This window comes from Anticarsia gemmatalis, chromosome 17 (assembly GCF_050436995.1).
Source record: "Anticarsia gemmatalis isolate Benzon Research Colony breed Stoneville strain chromosome 17, ilAntGemm2 primary, whole genome shotgun sequence".
Classification (NCBI taxonomy): Eukaryota; Metazoa; Arthropoda; class Insecta; order Lepidoptera; family Erebidae; genus Anticarsia; species Anticarsia gemmatalis.
Genome location: NC_134761.1, coordinates 8179379 through 8202216, shown reverse-complemented (window position 1 = coordinate 8202216; position 22838 = coordinate 8179379). Strand labels below are relative to the sequence as shown.

General features: G+C 35.7%; 2 protein-coding genes across 6 annotated transcripts; both read right to left on the bottom strand.

Annotated features, from left to right (window-relative positions):
• Positions 1 to 7350: 7350 nt before the first annotated feature.
• LOC142979894 (uncharacterized) lies at positions 7351 to 9917 on the bottom strand. Its single transcript, XM_076125121.1, has 5 exons — positions 9698 to 9917; positions 9255 to 9416; positions 8668 to 8829; positions 8161 to 8334; positions 7351 to 7705 (listed from the first exon to the last, which is right to left on the bottom strand). The coding sequence occupies exons 1-5, from the start codon at positions 9872 to 9874 to the stop codon at positions 7421 to 7423; spliced, it is 960 nt and encodes a 319-aa protein (XP_075981236.1). The 5' UTR covers positions 9875 to 9917; the 3' UTR covers positions 7351 to 7420.
• Positions 9918 to 16226: 6309 nt separating this feature from the next.
• On the bottom strand, positions 16227 to 21070 carry LOC142980104 (uncharacterized). Of its 5 annotated transcripts, none has more exons than XM_076125409.1 (6): positions 20916 to 21069; positions 19606 to 19793; positions 18388 to 18561; positions 17707 to 17868; positions 17230 to 17340; positions 16227 to 16348 (listed from the first exon to the last, which is right to left on the bottom strand). In XM_076125409.1, exons 1-6 carry the CDS (start codon positions 21034 to 21036, stop codon positions 16331 to 16333), a joined length of 774 nt encoding a protein of 257 aa, XP_075981524.1. In that variant the 5' UTR covers positions 21037 to 21069; the 3' UTR covers positions 16227 to 16330. The 5 variants fall into 5 exon arrangements, with proteins under 5 accessions (XP_075981524.1, XP_075981526.1, XP_075981527.1 ...); XM_076125411.1 differs by lacking the exon at positions 20916 to 21069 and adding an exon at positions 20557 to 20714; XM_076125412.1 differs by lacking the exon at positions 20916 to 21069 and adding an exon at positions 20564 to 20699.
• Positions 21071 to 22838: the final 1768 nt, after the last annotated feature.

The following is a 22838-nucleotide window of genomic DNA, read 5'->3' as shown; positions in this document are numbered from 1 at the left end:
TCGGTGAGACTGTCAATATGACACATGGCGATAGCGAGTGTGACTCTTCACTGATCACGGGAGTTCCGTACCAGAATAACGTAAGTACTAAATACATTCTATCATCAGCCTTGTCTTTCTTCCAACTATGTTGTAGTCGACTTCCAGGCTCACCGGATGCAACTCAATACCATTATTTTACAATATTTAAATATATACGAGATGTCTTCTCTTCAGCTGATCTATATTTTAATAAACTCTGTATTTTACGCGAAGGTCCTCTGGGTGGCTAATGAAAGAAGTCACACCATCAAACTCTCATCGAAAGCTCATCAAAAATTATTAATGTGTTTCTTTCATATTCAGTCCGTAATTACATTGTAATAAAATTATTAACATTACATAACAAGCAGGAAATGTCATTAAACCATAAAATATAGATACAGATAATAAATAGACAAAGATTCGAGAGCCATGAAACATGAGTCATCTACAAACCTTTCTCAGTCCCATAGTTCCACCCCCTCCTATATGCCAGATTCCCTTACTCGCATCTTAACCAGTGTCAAAATATCACTGACACTTTACACTTAAACGTAAGATTCGGAAGGAGTATTGACATGTGACGTCAGGCAGGCGGATGGTTGAATAAACATCAGCCAAATTCTCTTTACATTCAGCATGTTTTGGAGATAAGCATGATGTGCTGACCCCACGTAACGTGGGTAATGAGAAGAACCTGGCCGAAATCTTGATCTAGTAGCAAAATTTTGGTTGTTTACGAAGCTCTCGTAAGATTTAAAAAGGGAAGTAACTATATATAAACCCCTAAATATGAGAAAAAAAACTACCCCTTACAGTAGGGGTGGAATCTTCGCGACCGGCCCGCGGTCGCTCCACAGATGCGGCATTTGCAACACCGACCGGGAGCCGGTCGCTCCACAGACGAGGGGTAAAAAGGTCACAGAAGTCGAAATAAATAGTTTTCCCGGATTATTCTTTTATAATTATTTGCTATAAAGATTCAAATGTTAGCAGTATTATAAACATGTCGGAAACATATATCGTTGGATAAGAATAATCAGTAGTAAAAGCCAGTCTGTAATTTATTGGCCAATACAAAACGCCTACTAATCGTTACACATCATGTCAATCATTTTGGAAATACTTACATTTAATATTTAGCAAATAACAACACTACTTAACGTCCAAATTGATTAGTCACTATCATAATGGTGCATGGGTTCGATTCCCTCTATAAACAAACACTTGAAAGATTAATAGACGGTTAATTCGTGTACCTCTACATATTGACCTTTATGTCTGTCAAATGCAAAATATTCGCTCAGTCTTTTAAAATGACTATGCAATCACATCAAAAAAAAAATTGATACGAATTGGAAAATATTACTCTACCTTCGTAAATTCCACATCAAATGAACATAATTCAATAACAGCTCTACAGCGAGATCTCTATTCAAATAATTTAATACACGAACAAGTGGCAGATATTCGCTACTTCGCTATTACCGTGTTATAATTAATCATAAACATCACAAGTGTACACGTATACTGGTGTAATCAATGGCAATTTGGTTCACAATTAACTTGTATTATGTTGTAGACTGTAGTTTGTACTTGTGGTGCACGTGACTCTGTGTAAATTTGATTTATGTCTTAGTTTATGTGATTGTAATGTATTTAATGTCTTGTGAATTATACGATTTGGACATACTATCCTTCATTACTAATACTATGAATATCCTATAACTGCCTTTTATTTTCGGGTTTTTTTCATGAAAGCGGTGTTGCCGTGGAAGTATAACAGTCAGACCGAAGATTGAAGAGCATAGATAATCGTATAAATATTCGCCTTCCACGCAAATGACCAAGGATTGTCACTGAAGGCCTTTAAAAAACCGATGACTTTTGGAAGACAAGAATTATAAGTAATTATCCCTTACTCTTAAGGCGAAGAATTACATCTTGGTAAAACTTTGCACACCTAAAAGTTCTTTGGTATAGTCTTCAAGCCGCTCTTCATCAGCGTAGTGGAATCCAGGCGTAACTGTCTCTCATTTCAAGACCAGATTCTTGTCCACCAGTGGGACAGGTGTATAGGATTAATAATCTGAGTACTAACTGTACTTCTACATGTCATTTATACTTAGTGTAATAGCCTACAATCGCTATATGTGTGTATATACATTGTCATCTATAGAATTATACCAATAAGGAAATGTAATACCAATACATTGATTAGGGTGGAAATAGATATAATTGCCGGCAGCTAGTCGCTGTTTGTCCATCCTTTCTAACAAATATGCTCTGTGATAATTGTATTATTACGAGTTTATTTGGAAACTGCAAAGGTAGGAAAGAAAGTTTATTTATTTCCTTATCCCTGAAAAAAATATTGTACGAATAAAATAATACGTAACTGATTTTGGGAGACTAACTAAAACTCGAATATAGGAGTAGGTTGCTATAGATGCACATAATTATTTATATATGTCTGCTACCTATGTCTAGGCTATAAACATTTACAAATTTTTCGCTTAAGCAACAAGTAATTTTCATTACTGGCCGGTGCAGTTTACATGAAATTTGTTAAGTTTGAAAATAAATTAGGGTTGGGGTTTAGAAGGAATAATAGGAAAGACGGAAGACCTCCCCAGTGATGGGACTTTTAAAATACAATTTATTTTAATTCCCTTATCAATCAATGTACAAGAAATATTTTGGTCTTATAACTTAGTTCTAATTATCATTATTCACTTTTACTTTGTGTGATATACGTTTATAACAATGTATCAACGAACCCTAACAAACTTTATCAGTCAAAGATAAAATTCCGCAAACCGCAACGAAATTTTTTCGCATGAACTCGTTGCAAACTAGTGATAAGAAATATTTTGGAAACATTGCGATGCATTATTTAGGACCCGCGTTTATCTGATAAGGAAACGTCAAGTGGCACTTGAAAAAAAAAGGTGTGATGCATTCTATAATCTCGGGACAAAGGGGCCTTAAGATTTCGAAATACTTACGAGATTGACGGAAAATTTTCAATGTTCATATCCAAAATTGATAGACATGCTTTGTACTTGTAGTTAGAGATCTAAAATGGTTACTTTATTAACTGGATTATAATTAAAAACCCGAAAAGTTATCACGAAATCTAGGATTCGACTTATTAATAAATTTTCATTTCCTGTGTGACAAATACCCTCAACATATACTATAAAAGTCACGAGAAAGGTCAGAGGTCGGCCAATAACTTTTCTATTCTCTATTAAAAAAATCATATTGCAAGATATAATAGCAAGAGATAAGCTTAATTTTGAACAAACCTATTGTGTTCCTATTGAGTTGGTCCGTTTAAAATTAAGCTTATAACAAAAGATAAAGCTACAAACATTTTTTCGGTTGAATTTAGTCATTTACTGTATCATACTTAGGGAAAAATCTATCAAAAAATTAATTTGACTCACGACGTTTTTCTTATGAAAATTATGTGACGAGTCCTTAGGGGTTCGATGTTGATAGAGTTCAGATAAGATTATAATTATATGAATAAATATTGAGATAATGTAATACCGAATAAAAATTTAAAAAAAATCTACGTTGAGCAGATTTTCATTTCACACTCTAGAAAACCCTCCATTATTGTATATTTCTTGGGTAGGCAGATTATTGTAAAAATAGGTATTTTGTTATTCTGTTAAATACATATGTCAGAAAACTTTTATTTTTTTAAACAACTCCCGCACTAAGTATTGCACTTGTGTCACGAGGAGTTTTACAAACATACAACCGACGGACACAAAGTACATCCAGACTCGAAACAATTATAATTATTTGTGGATCGCACCGAGTGGGAATCGAACCCACGACCTCTCGACACAATGGTAGCGGCGTGGCGATCTAAACCACTGACACGCCACGGAGGCAGTGAAAGGCAGTCAAAAATATATAATGAATGCCATGCTTTGATCAGTACGCATAGTATTTAACGCCCAAGATTATATTGGGCATTAAGTATATTGGGCATTAAGGGGTAGATTCTAATAACATACTAGCTCCAGCGTCTACGATAATCGAATTTAGGTTTGAATAGTGATTAGATATTATAGTTTTCCCCATTTTTTTGATTCTTCAAAATAATTCAACCATTTATACTATCGATAAATTAATCTGTTCTAATGTAAACACGATTTATTTGTTCCGCATCTACGTCACGGAATGGTCAATGTAACTTAATACGGAAAACATGACGTCATACATTCACAAACATTACAAATAAAAGCAAATAAAACGACACTTGTCATGATAGATTAGTATGGATTTTATTGGACACTCGAATCAGAAGCTTTGAATTTGTCATAATCATCATTAGCAATCGCAAATCGATGACCAATTTTGTAAAAGTTGGTGGTTCGATTTCCACTTGAAACGAGAGAGACCTTTAAAAGTCAGTAACTTGCAATGAGACAAGGTTTATCGCCCGAGCCTATTGTTTGTATGTTTTTTAAAATCCCGTCAACATAAGATCAATTAATACTGCGGAAAAAATATTATTTTTAAAGTAAAATGTAAATAAAATTTTTCTCCAGTTTTCGACCGATCGCTCCTGTACCAAGCCCCTCCTTGCAATGATGCTATTTCTTTCAACATGGATGGACTTCAAGCCCCTTCTACTGTAGACTACGTACCTACGTTCACCTGAATGAACTGTGAGCACCTTTCATTGGCATTCGGAACCTTTTAAGTAAACTTATTACTTACTAAGTGGACATTACCGGGATCGACTGTTATAGTTTTATAGCCGTTAGAGTTAGTAGTTTTACCTATACCTAACAACTGATTAGCCACCTTCACACACACAATCTATCACACATTCTTAGGAGCGTGCAGGATTAGTGCAGGAGCGGGAAAGCAGCGCGGTCTTCGCTCGCGATTGTCTTCGCGGGTTCGATAGATGAGCGCGAGCAGTTATAGTTTTATAGCCTTTGGTTGGTATTACTGACACTAATAAGACCTTAATTTTCAACAACAGAAAAGAGTAATACAAAAGACCAGAAAAAGTAACGTGCACCTTTTATGCAAAAGTGTCTTTTTTACATTATTTCACAACAGCCATCTAGTCTGCATAAATGATTATGAGTCATAAAAATACCAAGAAATGTCATGAGAAATATTATGAACTGCACGCAAACTCCAGTGGTACCCAGTGGATCAGATAACAAGATTGCAGCTGTCAGATCCGTCAATATCTTATCTTATCTTATAGAGCAGACCACAGCGACTTTATCGCTTGTTCACGCCTCCGTGTGATGCAATATTATTTTATTGCTGGAAATAAAACGTTTACAATATTGAAAAGTTAGGCGGTAAGTAGGCGCTTACAGTAGGGGCTGAAGGCACGCCGATGCGGTCCGGGATGAATTGATGGCAACTATGACAGTCCGGATTGCTGCCAACATGGAGTGGAGGCATATTCTCTGGGTATGGCCACCGGAGTGTTATTAGGTCCCAGAGTTCTGTCAGTCGCGCATGTAGCGGATGGTTAACGGGAAGGTTTTTTAGTTGAATCATCACGTAACCTGTCAATTCCCCCCTAGGGCCAGCGGGTATCCGAAGGAATTTTCCCCCAGGTTAAAAAAATATAATATAGAAAAAAATTATGAGTACTAGTAGTATTTAGCTGTAGTTCTAAATGTTTTCTTCATCGTGTAATCGCGAATTAGGACCTACAATTTATTTATAGCAAGTTATCAGCAAGTGAGTTTTCACCTTATTTTTCTTTGCTGCAAACGAATGGCTACAACATAACCGTAGTATGAAGTGGGAGCTCATTTTATAACGGCTGGAGACTATATATCATTTATATCGTTCTACATTGGACATTAGCCACCTTTACACACACACTCTGTCGAGCAAGAAACAACAATCGCGCGTGAAAGAGCACGCGTATTTACCTAAAGGGGGTGCAAGAAGAAAGGAAAGACTACGCGCCGCGCTCATCTGTCAAGCCCGCGAAGAAAATTGCGAGCGATGACCGCGCTGCTTTCCCGCGCGTATTCCTACACGCTCCTAAGAACGTACGATAGAGTGTGTGTAAAGGTGGCTAATCAGTTGTTAGGTATAGGTAAAACTAATAACTTTAACGGCTTTATACTCGTTGAAAAATCTTAGCTCTCTCAAGATCTCCTGGGATGCATATACTTATTATTATTTATACGTCTAACTCGAAGTAATAATAGACGTGATGTAATTTTTATTTAAATAATCTTTATTTATCATCGACATGGTCATTGTTTTGCGCACCTAAATAACCTACAGTTGACATTAGCTCATGTGATTCATCTAACTGTAAATCCCACCTCATCAATCCTCTGGTATCTTGTCTAAAACACCGCCATCATCTAAATATGACTTTGCAAATGATATCTCATTGTTTTAAGAATTATATTGAATTTGCTTGCTACATCAGGCCATCCTTTTAAGAACGCGTCCAGATCATTACGCCATCTTTGCTTGGGCTTTTCCCGTCGCCTCCGACCATCTGATTCTTGTGGCATCCACTTCGTGGCAAAGTTAGCCCATCTCACCGGGTTCCATTTTATCAGTTATGTATATACTTATATACTATAACTAAACTCAGAAATATTATTAAAGATAATCAAACTGAAAAGTTTGTAAAATCCTAGAAAAAATTGCCTAGTCCGAGATTGAAACCCTCCTGATCAGCCATCCACTGCCTTCTAAGTAGATAGAAAACGAATTTATACCACAATGATATCAAAATTCGAGCTAAGTATCATCCAAACTAACATTCACATCATAATAGTTAGAATTCATTGGAATTCGTGCAATCAAACGCGGTTTCGCTTTGATAGAGCAGTAGTCGCGTTATTTGGGAATGTCCGCAGGTTACTCTGTTTATCGGGTACGCACACAAAACCCTGGCATACAATCGAACCACACGGCAAATGACTAACTGCACTACACAGTACCGTTCATGCAAATGTCTGAATACGACAACGTGAAAATTGGTAGCTTTCAAACAGTAAATCAGTGGTCCGGATACCAGCTATCAAAAGATTGATTTGATATGTTTTGCAAATCACGTCAGTCATTTGAAATCACATTCTGGGGTTAACTTCAATTAGATCAGTTTAACAGATATTTTGCCGACGTAATTGCTGTTTAGTTTACAATTATTTTTATACTCTCACTGCAGGGATCTTTATCAGGGTAATCGTAAATTCTCATTGCTCTTTTCCAAGAAATTAGATGGTGGAAGACTAAAAACGTCTACTAAACAAGCAGTGCAAGTATCGGTAGCTTGAAAATTAAACTAAGAAATTTATTTATGCATTTATTCTATAAAATAAGATCAGATGGTATAATCTTATCGAACTTCTGTACTCTGTCCTTAGGCAGCGGGGGCAACGTCGACAACCTGGATGGGGCTGGCGGGAACCTGGTCGACGACCTGGATGGGGCTGGCGGGGAGCTGGTCGACCACCTGGATGGGGGAGACGGGAGCCTCGTCAACGACCTGGATGGGGGAGACGGGGGCCTCGTCGACAACCTGGATGGGGCTCACGTGAGCGTCATCGACGACAATGACGGGGTCCACGGGGGCATCGTCGACAACGATGACGGGGTCGACAACGAGCTCAGGGACAACCACGGGGGCGACGGGAGTGGGGTTAGCCTGAAAAAGTAAAAGATTTATTAGTAAATAAAGAAAAAGCCCAATATTGTCCCACTGCTGGGCAAGGGTCTCCTCCCGTAATGAGGGGTAGAGAATTGCGGGTTGAGGACTTTGTATACCTTCAAGAACTGTTTTAAAGAACTCTCAGGTATGCAAGGTTGTATCACGATGTTTTCCTTCACCGTTAAAACAAGTGATAATTATTTCTAACACACATAACTTCGAAGTCATTGGTGTGTTGCCTCAGGTTCAAAATTGCAACCACTGCGTGGGAGGTACCAACTTATACCACTCGGCTATCATTATATTTATTTTTAATAATCGCATAAACCATGGGGACCATGAAGGCGTTTGAAATGTAATAATTATGGGATCTTTCTACAATACAATAGCAGACAAATGCCTAAGCAAATTTAAAATAAAAAATACTATAAAAAACGAATAGTTGAATTTACCTGCTGCTGGTTGATGTTGACGATGATCTGGACCAGAGGGCTGGAGGCGGGCACCTCGGGGGCGGGCACCTCAGGCACGGGGGCGGGGAGGGGGGCATCGATGTCAGCGGGAGAGGGGATGATCTCGGGGACCACGGGGGTCAGACCGGCGGGGACGGCGATGGTGACAACCTCCTGAAAATAACAGTTTAAAATAGTGATTAGCAATCGAAATGTTCTTTTGCAGGTGCATGTTTTTTCAAAGGTCCTTTATTGCTTATAAGGCTGTGTAGCTTATATGGTGTCCAGTGTGTCCACCGCTATAAATGTTGTTAAACCATTTAGTACAGTAATACTTATTTAGTTTAGAAGTATTACTACATATTTCTACATAGCAAACTTTTTCATTTTAAATCTTTGCTATTCTCTTCGTTTAGGCTCTGAATCTTAGGAGTAGGCTTCTTTCACGGAGGTGAGAGATTTCTGATCCGCAAAGGAATAAAAGATAGATACTAAAATTCTTCTTACCATTTGGTTTCCGTTGAACAAGTTGTCCATCATCTGGTCGAGGGCAGCCGTGAGGAAAGGCTTGAGCTCAGGGTTGGTGGCGGGGTCCTCGAGGGCAGCGGACAGCTCAGACAGAGTGTAGTGGTGGAGCTCCATGGCGGGGGCGGCGACGACAGCGGCATCCTGCAAACATAATATGATATTGTCTTGAAATACTATTCCAAGTAAATGTTACCTATTTCTCCCGAAATCTTAAGACATTGTCACGTTTACTTGCGACTTAGGTGATGACATGTTGTTCATTAATATCAAGGGGTTATATTATGTGGTATTTTTCTTGGTAATGATGTCATTTAGTTGCAACCGTTGCGTTGGTAATAATGGTCAATTATTTTGCATATTTTCAAGATTTTTTTCTGTAATATTCCAGTATCGGTGAAATTAAATATTACTCAACAAAGTTGAAATATCAGGGAAATTTGTGTATACTCCTAGTTGTATGCAACTTGTATTTATCCACAAATTTAGCATCATGGAGTAGATCATAACGTAACATTTTCACAATATACGTTTTTAATCAGCAAAACAATTGATAGAATAATACTTACAACGGGGACACCAGCGACGATGGCGTCCATCATCTGGTTGAGGAGAGCCTCCAAGTAGGGGATGAGGGTGGGGTCGGTCTCAGGGTTCTGGAGCAGCTCGGAGAGCTCAGCCAGGGTCCAGCCAGAAGGCTCAGCAGAGGGAACGGTGATGGTTACGGCAACCTGTTATAGAACAGTAAGGTTAGTCAGAAATATCATACATTTAATGCTAGTGTCTATTAAACGATTAGGGTCTTAAAATATGTATATTAATAAACATTTGAGTGCCTGTTTTAAGGAAGCTGATATTTTTTGTTTTTTCAAATAGACATTATGAAACTAAGATTTTTTTAAAGAAAGTTGGTAGGTATTATAATTGCTTTAGTGTTTTATGTCTGTTTAAATAACAGCATCTTAACTACGTAAAGTACTAATTGATATTTCAATAATATGTTTTTACTTACAATCTCCTCTCCGGCCCAGATGGCAGCCATCATTTCGTTAAGGGCCTTCTCAAGGTAGGGCTTGAGAGAGGCATCGGTGTAAGGGCTCTGAAGAGCATTTGACACCTGCTGCAAGGTCCAGGTGTTGTTGGCACAAGCCACAGCGAGCACTGCCGCGAAAACAGCTAGGAATTTCATCTTGAAGATTTTTTTTTCTTTGCTGCTGCGAAAAGAAAACTTAATTAATCTGGGTACAGGATATTTTTGTGATGAGATGTCCAAAGCATGTACTTTTATGATATAGTTTATCCCTCAGTAAGAAGTCAAGCTATATTTTGGCTTCCTGAATAATATTAAAAGGTGGAGGCCTATAGAGGAGATTTTAAACTGTGGTAATATTCGTATGGTGATAGGTGAAAACAGTTATTAAACTATTGTTTTACTTTTTTGTTTCCTTGGATATAAAGGAGATCTCACAGGCGTTGTTTAGTAGTCAACGCTCTATTCTGATTGTAAGAATTATTACGGAAATAACGAATAAATCTTAAACTTTAACCCATTAACTTGCCCGGTTTTACGGAAAAAGGGAATGGTCCTTTTTTTAATTTATCCTTGCACAAATAACCCGATTGCCATGTAAATGTGGATGCAAATTTTATTAAGTCAGAAGTATTTGATTTATATACTATTTTTTAGGATAGTCCTGCCGTATATTATTTTATGTGCAGTTATATAATGTTATTATGTAACTTGCTCACTTACCTTCCCTCCGATAATTTGATATTGCTTTGCAAAATGCCAATATATATAGTGGGTTTAATCATAATGACAATAAACAGTATCAGTAGCTATTTATTGCAATACATGACATATATCTAAATACGTAATAAATCTTGATAATTTATGTAATCCAGGTTAAGTAATTGTCGCCAAGGTCACTGATGTTGGCTGCACTGTTTATCGTATTTACAGGTCGTTGAAGGCAATTAAAAGCTTAGGGATTAACGCAATACAGCGGAGGTGCGGCGAAGACACTGAGGAATAAATGAATCTATCTAAAAACTGAAAGAATCTATCTAGAAACCCGTTTTTCTTGGTCACGGCATCACGCGTGAATGGCTGGACCGATTTTACTACTTCTTTTTGTGTTGTATTTGTTATTATTAGGAGAAGGTTCTTACGGTTCTCTCAGAAATATTGAAAAATAGACATTTAATTTTGCATATTTTAGGCGGTACGAAGTTCGCCGTGTCAGCTAGTTTAAAATAAATGCAAATGGCAATGCTGCCAACATTCTCTGGGTACGTTACCGGTCGACGATGATGAGGAGAAATTCTACGACGCGTGACGCACTCCTTTTTGTATGCATTGTAGGTATATATTGTGTAATTGTAAATATTTCATTTTGTGTTACTTAGTCATAGTTTAATTTAGTATTAATGTTTAAATTATTTAAGATACCTTAAGTGCTATGAAATGTGGTTTAAAACATGGCAGCTTGACGACTCTTCTCGAATCTTTTTATGCCGTTTGAATCCATATAATACTATCAATTGATCTCAGTATTCTAACCGGATTTCCGCTGGTTTGCGTTGAGGCAAGCAAACAAAAGATTGACGACGGTCGATCAAGTATTTCTTTTGATTCAAGCCAATACTGTGTCTTAAACACACCGAAATAAGTGTGCAATCATGAATAGTTCATCATCAAGTGGTTAGCTTAGGGTCAAAGCTGTCAGAAATTTAGTGAGTCACTTGAAAAATAAGTGACGAAAACATATTTTTAAGAGTCGTATATTGTCATCGAGATGAATTTCTAGCTTTAATTCTATCAGGACTGTTATCTCATAAATTTTTAAAGGCATAGTCAAAGAAAACGGGCACTAAACTCTTAGGTATAGTTCTTGTCACCAATTTAACATCTCTTGCCGCTTGAAATTGTGTATTACAAACTATCACTAGCGGAAACAATATAAAGCAAAAAACATTGATAAGAAACTGCATGCCTATGAGTTTTTAATCAGTTTTTTAATGAAAACAGAGTCCTTGCTTCTATTAGGCTCAAGGTTTTTTAGTAAAGATCAAAACCAAACAATGAGATAAATATACGTGCTTAAAATCACGCCTATTATGCCTAAAGGTGACGCCAGAGGTGTATGAAATACATCAACGTTTCACCTTTAACAATGTTAGCACCATGCGGGGGCGAGCTTATTACCATTTAGAAGCACATTACCAAACTGCGCTACTATTGAAAAGTTACCAAACTGCGCTACTAATGACTACTATTGAGAAATATTCTAATGTAAATTCATTTAAAGACCAGTACTTTTCCGGTCGGGAATCGAACCCGTAACTGTGATCAGCAATTGGAGGCACTGCCGGCCCCGTCACAGTGGTAGTCATTAAAGATAACCAACATTCTTTACGGAATACTAAGTATCCTGTTAGTTAAACTTTAATCGTGCTTAAGCTTAGAATAGGATTAAAGCCCATCCATCTATCATTCGCATGCCAGGTGTTTAACCCTTGACCTGTTGAAGCTAAACATAATCATAATGTAAACACGTGCTCTAACAATAAAATAGATAACTGTCTGTCTCTTTTCCTCTAAACAAAAAACAGTACGAGAGAAAGAGCAAACAACAAAAACATTGTTTATTTACTGTCTAATCCTTGACGTCACACGATTAGCCAACGGAATTTGCCCTAAAAATGTATTAACAAAATCACATAAGGTGGCTAATCCATCAAATAGCCTTTTGGACACCTGATACCATCCATGCGGCTACCGAACGTGTTCATATTGACAAATAGTCGACTGCAAAACCTTATCAATGATAACAAAGATCCCCTGATCCTTTTATTTTCGTACAACTTCAATGTTTTGGTACTTATCAACATATTTGTTAATATGATTGATATGTGGTATTAGAAATTTAGATAGGTTAAACCGGTGAATTCCATTTGGTCAACATGCTGGATTATAGTATAAACTAGCCAAGTATAATCCGGAAAGGAATTTCAATCGCAACGTCTGTCTGTTTGAAATTAGTCTAGAAGATACAATTTATATTCCGAGTAGGTAAGTCTTAAATCTATACTAATCTATATAAAGCTGAAGAGTTTGTTTGTTTGATTGTTTGTTTGTTTGTTTGAGCGCGCTAATCTTAGAAACTACTGGTCCGACTTGAAAAATTCTTTCGGTGTTAGATAGCCTATTTATCGAAGAAGGCTATAGGTTATATATCATAACGCTACAACCAATAGACGCAGAGCAGCATTAAAAAATGTTACAAAAACGGGGAACATTTCGACCCATTCTCTCTTTTGTGACGCAAGCGAAGTTGCGCGGGTCAGCTATACCTAATATAGAGTAGTGATAGCCGAGTGGTCTAAGCTTGTACCTCCCATTCAAATGGTCGACGGTTTTGGCTAGCGTGGTAGACTTCAGGCCTTACCCCTAACGCGTTTGGGAGGAGTAAGTAAATAAAAAAGTTTTGAAAAAACTTCTTCATATGGTATTTTCAGGCTTACCGTCTCCTTGGGTTGAAATACCGCCAATTTTACGGTAGAGAAGTTCGAAAAATTATAAAAAAAATCCTTCTTTCTCGGCCAGTTTGTGTTGCTCATAGGCAGTTGCGCTTACCGGACGGTAAACGATCTATGAGTTAAACAACCCTTGGCGTAATCATTATATAAATGGGTAGCACTTAATTGATATCTATGAAATCTCCGTTTTTCGGAGATTACGTAAGGAGTCAGTAACGGTTATTGTCAATTATGATAAATGTTGTGAAGCCTAGTCAAAGACCTTTTGTGTAGCTTTAACAATTTTGATACTAGATTGGCCACCAATACCATTCAATTTATAAGTCTATACATGAACTAGCGGGCCCGACAGACGTTGTCCTGTCTAATAAATTAAAAAATAATTAAAAATACATTGTCCAGCGGAAAAAAATGTGAATCTAAACCATTCTCAGATCCCCTTGAACACACACAAAAAATTTCATCAAAATCGGTCCAGTCGTTTAAGAGAAGTTCAGTGACATATACACTTACAGAAGAATTATATATCTATATGTTACTGTAAAAGCCCGAACAGGGGTAAATCCTAAGATTTTCCGGTAAAACCTAAGATTTACCAACTCTCAATGGTAAAAGTCCGAGCAAGCCAGAGTTTAAAAACTATGTTACGATATATAAAAAAATCCTCCTTCATAACTATGTTTATAACTATTTCATGGTATAATTATATACTGTGACATAGTTATAAAGAAGGAGTTTTGGGCAAAGCGACATGGGTAGGTTAGGTTAGAAGGCTAAGGTGGGAGCGAGCGAAGCCAAGCTCCCACCTTAGCCTTCGTGGTTATTTTTTTTTAACCACTCAGAAGGAGGAGCCCCGCGAAGCGGGGCTCCGGCGACATCTCGACATCATCAAGTGAATATAGGTAAAAATTCGAAATAAAATAATTGTTCGGACTTTTACCATTGCGAGTTGGTAAATCTTAGGTTATACCGGAAAATCTTAGGATTTACCACCGTTCGGGCTTTTACAGTAACATATACATGAATGGTGAAACTATCGTCACTTTGCCCACAGAACCCGGTACTTATCCCGTAATTGAACCTTGTGACCACTAACCGTCTTCACATATTCCTAGTAATGTTCTCAGATCAACAGGCTACCGATAATACGTATACATACTAATGGAATCTCCATTTACGGTAATTTTACTCGCAAACGTTTTAATTGCAGCCTCATTAGAGGTTAAGCTCTCGTTGGCACATAGTATAACGCTTTATTGGCAAATGTACATAAATGCAGCTGCTTACAGAGAAAAAAAGAACTATAAGTAAGTTTCTATATAAATGAATACGAAGTTGTTAGCAATTAGTTGTATTTAAGTCAGAGTTATAAGAAATGCGACCAATTTGGTAACTGATGATAGTGTGTTTCTTGCATCCATATTATTATGTAAACACATAGCACTGGCCTGTGTCAAAGTTAAGTTAAAGGTTTGAATGTAAAAGAAAAATAAGTTGTTAATCATTTCCTGCCTCAATTATTGATATTTGTTTAGAGATCTTTTTCTAATTTGTTGTAGATGCTTACCCATCTAAAATCCTTTATGCTGCTTAACCGCACCGATCGATGACAAAGTGGGGTCGTCACTTGGTCACAAGCCCCTCCCCTATCAAAACAATCTGTATCGAAATAGCTTTAAAAATGAAAAACAAAATGTCCTCGAGTTCGTTTTGCTGTCAACACTATAATTATTCCATTAAAACTTTTATGAGATTCGATGTGGAATCATGATAATTATGAATTTTGAAGGCATTCACTATTTTCTTTTAGGTGAAAATGTTGAAAAAAAGCTAGATTGAAGTTTGATGTTTGTAAAAGGCGCCTCAAGTTTGGAAATTTAATAATCATTGTGTAAAATATCATTAGTCGTAAACTGTTGTACAGATTGCAAGCTACACTTAGCCAAGTTCGTTGCTGAACATTGAAGCCTAGTTAAACAATCCTATTGCAGTGTTGCATTAACTTGTAGGTTTTTCTCGCTACAATTAGAAACCGATCAGAATTTTGGTTTGGAGTGGGATATAGAGATGATTTTTGCGTATGATATTCTAAGTAGTTTAACATTTCCATTGTCAATCCCGGTTAACTGATTGTTAGTTGATCTTATTCCGGGTTTCGTGTAAGAAAAATATCTTGCGGGAATGAGCTTAAGGGGACCGACTACATCATGTTCTGTAACCATGATCGGCAAAATGATTTTAAAGAGACAATAACAAGCCATAAATCCATAGATCAATTAGAATCTGTTAACGAAGCATTACATGGTGGATTCTATCGGGATTAAAGCTGTAAAATATTTAAAGTTATCTATGTTGTCATTGTTTGTCTACTCAGTAATAAGATTATAAGCTTTTACTACTGTTTTGTAAAACGTCTTCAGATACTATCGTGTCGACAGTGTAGAGCAGTGGTTCCAAACCAGTGGTCCGAAGTCAAAATGGTCCGCGAATGATTTTAAATTTTGAAATTTTCAGGGTGATTATTACACTTTTAACATGAATAATATAAAGTGGTCCCGGGCTAAGAAAAGGTTGGAAACCCCTGATGTAGAGATAGAGAGACTATTTGATATTTTAAATAACTCGAAAACATTATTTTTTGGTAAGCGTTTGTTGCCTGTTATCCTCCTGCTTTATTCAACCAGGTGAACGGACGAAAAAAAATTATTTCCCATAGTTCCGGGAAAATTATTCCCTATAGCCATACCTGGATGAACAAAATTGGGGAACTAGTTGTACTTTATATCCGTTATTGAGTATATTTGTCCCCGCGTAATACTAAGTGCAGAAGTTGTCTTAAAAAAACAAAAAATTGTTTGTGATTCATGGATTTTCGTTTACGAACAAAAGTCCCTCGTCTTCACAGGACTTAAAACATAAAACAAAATAGAGAGCAGTGATGTTTCTTAAAGATTGAAAATCTTTTTTACGTCGGAACTGATTGAAATAAAACGTCAACATCATTTAAAATTTTTATTTAACCACTCAACAGTCTTTTGTCTGCTTATGGCTAAGTTCCCTGTCAAATCACAACCATTTAGTGTAGCACAATCATCGGTACTGCTTAGGACGAAACTGCAGCCTAAAAAGAAAAAACATTATTAATTTGATAATTTTTATACCAACTGACATATTTGTTCGAGGGTTATGTTTTTTTTTGTATCAATAGTTAATGACAATTTAAAGGATGGTAAGTCAATGAAAATGGCAAACATACCTATTCCTGAAATATGTTTATGAACGATGAAAAAAGGAGCAATTATTGAAATTTAATTTAAATTAATTTTCAAACATATATTGGTTTATAGAAATCAATAAAAAAAAGGGTAAACAAGAAACCCCAATAAGTCTTTCTTAAAAACTTCAGTAATAAATATCAGTTACCATTTATAACGTTACGAATTATTATTAGATTTACAAAAGTAAAATTTTCTTACCCCAACACCTACAATGTAAAACCACAAAAAAGATTAGCCATTATCATAGCATACAAAACGTGTTAATACAGCCATACGTATTAAAATAAGACCCATAACAGCTTATGGCTACCATGGAAGAAAATGACATCGTTGTATTATACAAAAGGCTATTTTAATAAAGCTTCATTTTAACGTTATAGTCCACACGATTGCTATTTTCCGAACGCCTGTAGACGGAATTTTTTAGAAAATATATATAGACTTTATATATTAGTATTGAACTTGAAATACTTGTATTTTTAATTGAAAAGCGTTGTGGAAGCCCTCTATGTTAAAATTTCAAAGATATTTGCAAAAGTGGAATGGTCTAAAGTTGATTAACGTCTACACAAAAAGGTATCACACGAACAAAGTCGAGATTGTTATCGACATTTACTAATAGATGGCGCTATAATCAAATGTCCTTTTGTTAAATACCCTGGATTCCCTTGAGTATGTCATGGACTATGGTAATAAAAGTATGTGATTCTTTTCTCCAGCTTACCTGTAATCCTTTTTTAGTCTTCTTGATGAGATTCTTCAGAGGTTTCGGAAGGAATTCGTAGTCAGCTTTGTGAGGGATGTACCCAACTGGAGTCACCATGCCTATCGTCTCCTGGAATGTAACCATATCGCAATTTAATGATAATATTATAAATAACGACAATAGCGTCCAGCTTTGCACTGAAGAGCCCCGAAAATACTATCTAAAGGCCTCTGAGTTGAAATTGTACTTATTACTCCTAGTAACCTTGTACTCTTAGCTTGTGCCAAACAACTTAATATACCTGAATAGAGCGGGAAGCCGCTGTGACAAAGTAAATTAATAAATTAATGACAATGATGGAGACGACGACGTCCATTTGTTACTTGCTTTCCTCTCTCATATGCCTCGGGCCATTGCCAGGGGCTTGCGGCTACCTTCAGGACATATTTGCCGCTGCTAAGTAAAATAAAAACGAATAACAAAATATTTACGTACCCTATCTTGTCCAGTAACAAGAGATTCTTTCAATTCATTCTGCGCTTTCTCCAAGTAAGGAATGAGGTCTGGTCTCGTGGCGTAGTTGTTTAATGCCTCGTTAAGGTCCGCCGATGTCCATACTGACACGTCCATCGCTGGGATCGCCACTTCGATAGAATCCTATAAAATGTATAGAAAAGTTTGTAATACGAAAGTAAAGCATTATGCGTATTTATACGACACGTAATTAAAAAAAGGTACTTGTAAATTTAATGTGTAAAAAGTAAAAGGTTTACAAGGATCGCAAAATGAAGCGTTCTTTGAACTTTGCTTACCCCGTGAGAATAAGGAGTGGTTTCCACTTAATAGAAATTACAGTTTTTGTCTAAGTATAGATATGAACGAAACTCAAGTTTAAATTGTCTAACCATTAAAAAGTAAAAATACGGTTTTAGTAGGTAACAAAAGGTGCGTAGTAGTCGTAACGGCGGTCCTGTACAAGATATATGGATGCGAATGAGACAAGGGAAAATCGTACCAAGTGTAATCGTACCTATGTATGTAAATGCGAAATATAAGCCATGATGTCAATTTTTCAACATGTTTAACTATTAAACGGAGTAACCAAACGTTCGTCCATCATTTTTCCATTTTCACAAACGTTCATACTTAAAACATAGTAGTAAGATAGTTACGTACTTGCACTTCCCCCGTCGCATTCTTCTGTTTAAGAATATTATAAGCGTGCAAGATGGCGTTCCTGTATTCGTCGTTGATGTGACCGTCCTGTGTGTTATATACCGCTCCCTCCAGCTCATGTGCGGTCCACGTGGCTGCCCCCGTGGGGGATGGAATCACCACTTGATGGAGTTTCTAAATAAGAAAATATCGTTTAGGTAATGATTGCTGCAGTACAGAACAACTATAGAGTTAAATTCCTTATCTTAAGTTTTCGCAGATTTGATATCACTGACAGTTTGCGAGACTATACGAATAAATAAAAACAAGGAATTTACACTCTAAAAAATTATACCCGTTATGTATTCATAAGATTCTAGATTCGAACAAATTTCCTCGATTGCAATTTATAAACTACGTACACTGAAACATTTTTACAAACTACTAGTATAACTGGTAATGATAAATAATCTCCTTTAAATAAATCAAAGGATTATGTTCACTAAGTACTTACACTTTTTTATTCAAATTATGTTTACGAAAATTACGTCTTACACGCGACGGGCACTCCTTAATTTATTAAAATTAATTCATCAACCTTTATTTATTATGTCAAATTTATGACTTTTAACAAAATATTTTAACAAACATACGTTAATTTATGCATGATTTACCTTAAGGGATAAATAACATGCCAATGTTATAAATGAGCAAGTTAAACGATTACATTTTTTGCTCGAGATTTTTTTAAACGGCTTTGGCATCATCTCTGGGCGTTTTTATAACAAATTATAAGTTATTTATAAAAATACTTATTGATGTTATGTTATCTAAAGAAATTATATAGCAACTAAGCTGGTCTGAATGCGTACAACACTACAAACATTTTGGCAATCTAGTTATTTTTTAGTAAGTTGGTAAACGACTAGTCTTATAGTAGGTAGTAACACAAAGTTTTGCTTGAGATTGCATTGTTCCCATGTTTTGGGTGGAATTTGAAATAATGTTGCCTATTTAATGTATGTTGTCGATAACGATGTCCTAAAACAATTCACATTTAACCGCAAACTTTACGACATAACCTTGCGAGATTTACGTTAGTTAAGTTTTAGGTAGAATGTTCGTTGATTTAATTTCCGTTCGAGTGGTTCAAGCTACAAAAATAAACAGCTGGTACTCATACTAATTCATATCCTAACCAAAGCTACGTAAATTAGCTTTTACAAATTTTCTACCTACCATATTTTGTCCAGTGAACAACGCAAGCATAATTTGATTGAGAGCGTCCTCAAGGTAGGGCTGCATGGCAGGTTCTGTCTCCAATTCTATCGCCTTTGACAGCTCTTGGAGGGTCCAGGTCTTCACCACTGGGTAACTGGCCACCACTGCCAAGACGGCTGCTAAAATCACTAGGACCTTCATTGTTCCTGTGGATTTAATATTATACTTACTATAAATTACCGTTTGACAATAATATTATCTACTTCGTGGTATATTTAAGACCCAAAGCAAACCAGTGTTGGCCCAGGAACGACACATATTTAGGATTATGGTCTTCTTGAAATAGGCCTATATCTGCCTATTTCAAGAAAACCATAAACCTTAAAATGTGGAGGAACAATTTCAAAATAACAAAATCCATTAGACTTTGTTTTAATTTACGCTGTGGGAAAGGAAAATCGCTTCACATAAAGGACTATTCATCTGTCTTTCAGATAAGGAAATTGGGAATTTGATAGTAGGCAAGTAAAAAAAGAGAATTTGTATTTGCGTTTTTACAGCATCTTTGAAACTAAAAATAGGTAGGTAGACGTACATTAGGTACTTACCGAAACAGATACCTACTGTTTAGATTTTCATTGCGAAAATTAAAGTAAAAACTCGCAAATGTATTTTATCTTAGTAATTCCGTAACGCAGTTATTCGTAAACCAGTAAATTTTATAACGTATTTTAACAATAATTACACTAAAGTTCTTCCTGTTTACCTTCAAAATGTCTCCATTGACAGTGAGTACTTTTTTATTTCAGTAATCTTTTTCTCAAAGTAGGTTTTTATGTAGGCTCTAAAACACAATGCCTTTTTTATGAGTTACTGTAGAATTTATGGTAATACTGTGGCCCTGGCTAATGATATATTTATTTCAGAATTTAAAGAAATACTTAAGTATAGAAAATACTTTTTACTAACCCCTTACCGACCCTTGCTGATGAGACTGGCTTAAATTGTTTTTCATCCACACTATGGACGAGTGGGTTATGTAGGTTTTCAACCTTTACTATTCGCACAGTAACTGAGTTTAATAGCAAACGTTAAACGACAATAAAAAGGAATCGAATAATACCTTAACAAACTGAAAAATTATTAACATTACCATGCGTTAATTGAGAACATAAAAATAAATTTGAGACTCATGTAAATTTTAAAAACAATTACCACGACACAAGCAACAAGTAAACTAACAATAATCAATTAACTTTACATTTACAATTCATTTTTCTCATTAAAAAGTAAACTAACTACTAAACGAAATAAAAAAAAATACTTACCAAACTTTTTAAAGGCAATTAAAAATTGAATAAAAAAGTTGTCTTGTCGATGGTGCACCGAACACAACCTGCTTGGTACTAACGACTTTTCGTATACAACCTCCAATATGAACATGAACATCACCTGCTATAAACTGCGCTTATTTACTCAGCCAAGTCAAAAATAGACCTAAGCATATAACAATAAGGTGTAAAATCATATAATAAACGAGTTAACCCTACATTACGGTTGAGGAAAATAAATGATGAAGGTATTAATGCCACGACCCACTGTCATGATGCGTTGAACCAAATTGTCTTTAGAAAATTACGTTTAAATTTTACCTATTACCGAAATTATAAGCTAGTTTTCCATTTCTTTGCAGTTTCAGAACCAAAACTACTAAATAATTTAACAAACAAAAGCTTATATTATAACTTTAAGAAAAACAAGTTAAGATCTCTACAGAATGTACTACTGGGTTACAAATAGTTTAAAGAAAAGTGACAGGTTTTAAGGACATTTTAAGCTAACGAAGGAACAGTATTTTCTTGAAAGAGCTCATCTTATTTATCTAATTACTTGACTATTATGATGACATTATGCCTTACTTTTGATGTCAGACAATTTCCCGGTAATTGTGCCTAGAAGAATATTATTGAATAAAATAACTTCGTTTAGTTACAGACTAGGTAAACAGTTATATAGCCTATTAATAGTTTTTATTGCCTGAATAAATAATAGGAATACTAAAGGATACTCACGTGTTTCGGCATTTGTGAATTGGCACGTGCTCTTAGCCAATAACACTATCCTTTTCCCTCATACTTATTTAGAACGAGACAGGAAAAATGCACAGTTTAGAATATTTCACAGGACATTGGCATTAGTCTGAGGGTAAACATTGGAGAATCTACTTTGAGGAAAACTGGTTTTTATTCTGATAATATAAGCAATTTCAGTTCGATAACCTGATAATATCGCAATCAAAACAATATTCTAGTGAAGAGGTACTCTGTAGCATAAAGGAAAAGTCATTTAATATATTTTATTCTCATGCAGAATAAATAAATAATCTTAACGTCGTATCTTCAATGAAATAAAAGCGTAAGCGACTTGATTTGGGTTCAGTATTAAGTCATTATTCCTCTGAAGATGGGACATCTGCAAATATTGTTTGGACTCTACATGTACTTAGTATGACATGTGTGATTAGCATAGATACTTAGATATTTTTGAAGCTCCGCACGGCACTTAATTTCTTTACTCATCGTCTGTTTGAGGTCGAACAAAATGCAATTCACCAAATTACATTTCTTGACACGTGAATTTTGTTATTTCTCCACAAAATGCAGCTAGGTATACACAATTGTATAGAAAAACAAGTAGTTTCTCCTCAAACAAGAGCAACTGTTTCAATAAATTGTGTTATTGAATTTCTCTACGAATAATATTTATCTCGACGCGACGCAGACACTTTGCAAACAAGACGAGCTTTTTTGAAACCTTTGATACTTTGCACATAAATAAAATAAATATAAATATTCATACAATTTTTTCATATAACATCTTGAATAACTTTGCTCAAATCTAATATTCTAAGTAGCGCACATGAAGAGCTTTAAAAAAATAATTGTCGAGTTTATTGTGTTGAGTGCAATTAATTACTCTGGGTTAAAAAAGTTGTTCCTAAGTTTCCTTATCAAGAACATGTCAATGTTTGCTCGAATTGCGGAAGTAGTGCTATGGTTTTTTGAAATATATTATTCATTTCATCGTAAATTCAATTTAAATATTCAATTCAATCTTCTGCAGTGTGCGGAGAAAATCAACTATTGTTCTTTTTTGTATTTTAAATAGAATTCGCAATCAGTTCACATGTTAAATTATAATGTTATTTAGATGGTAATTGAATAGAGCAAGTACTTAACTAAGTTGAAAAC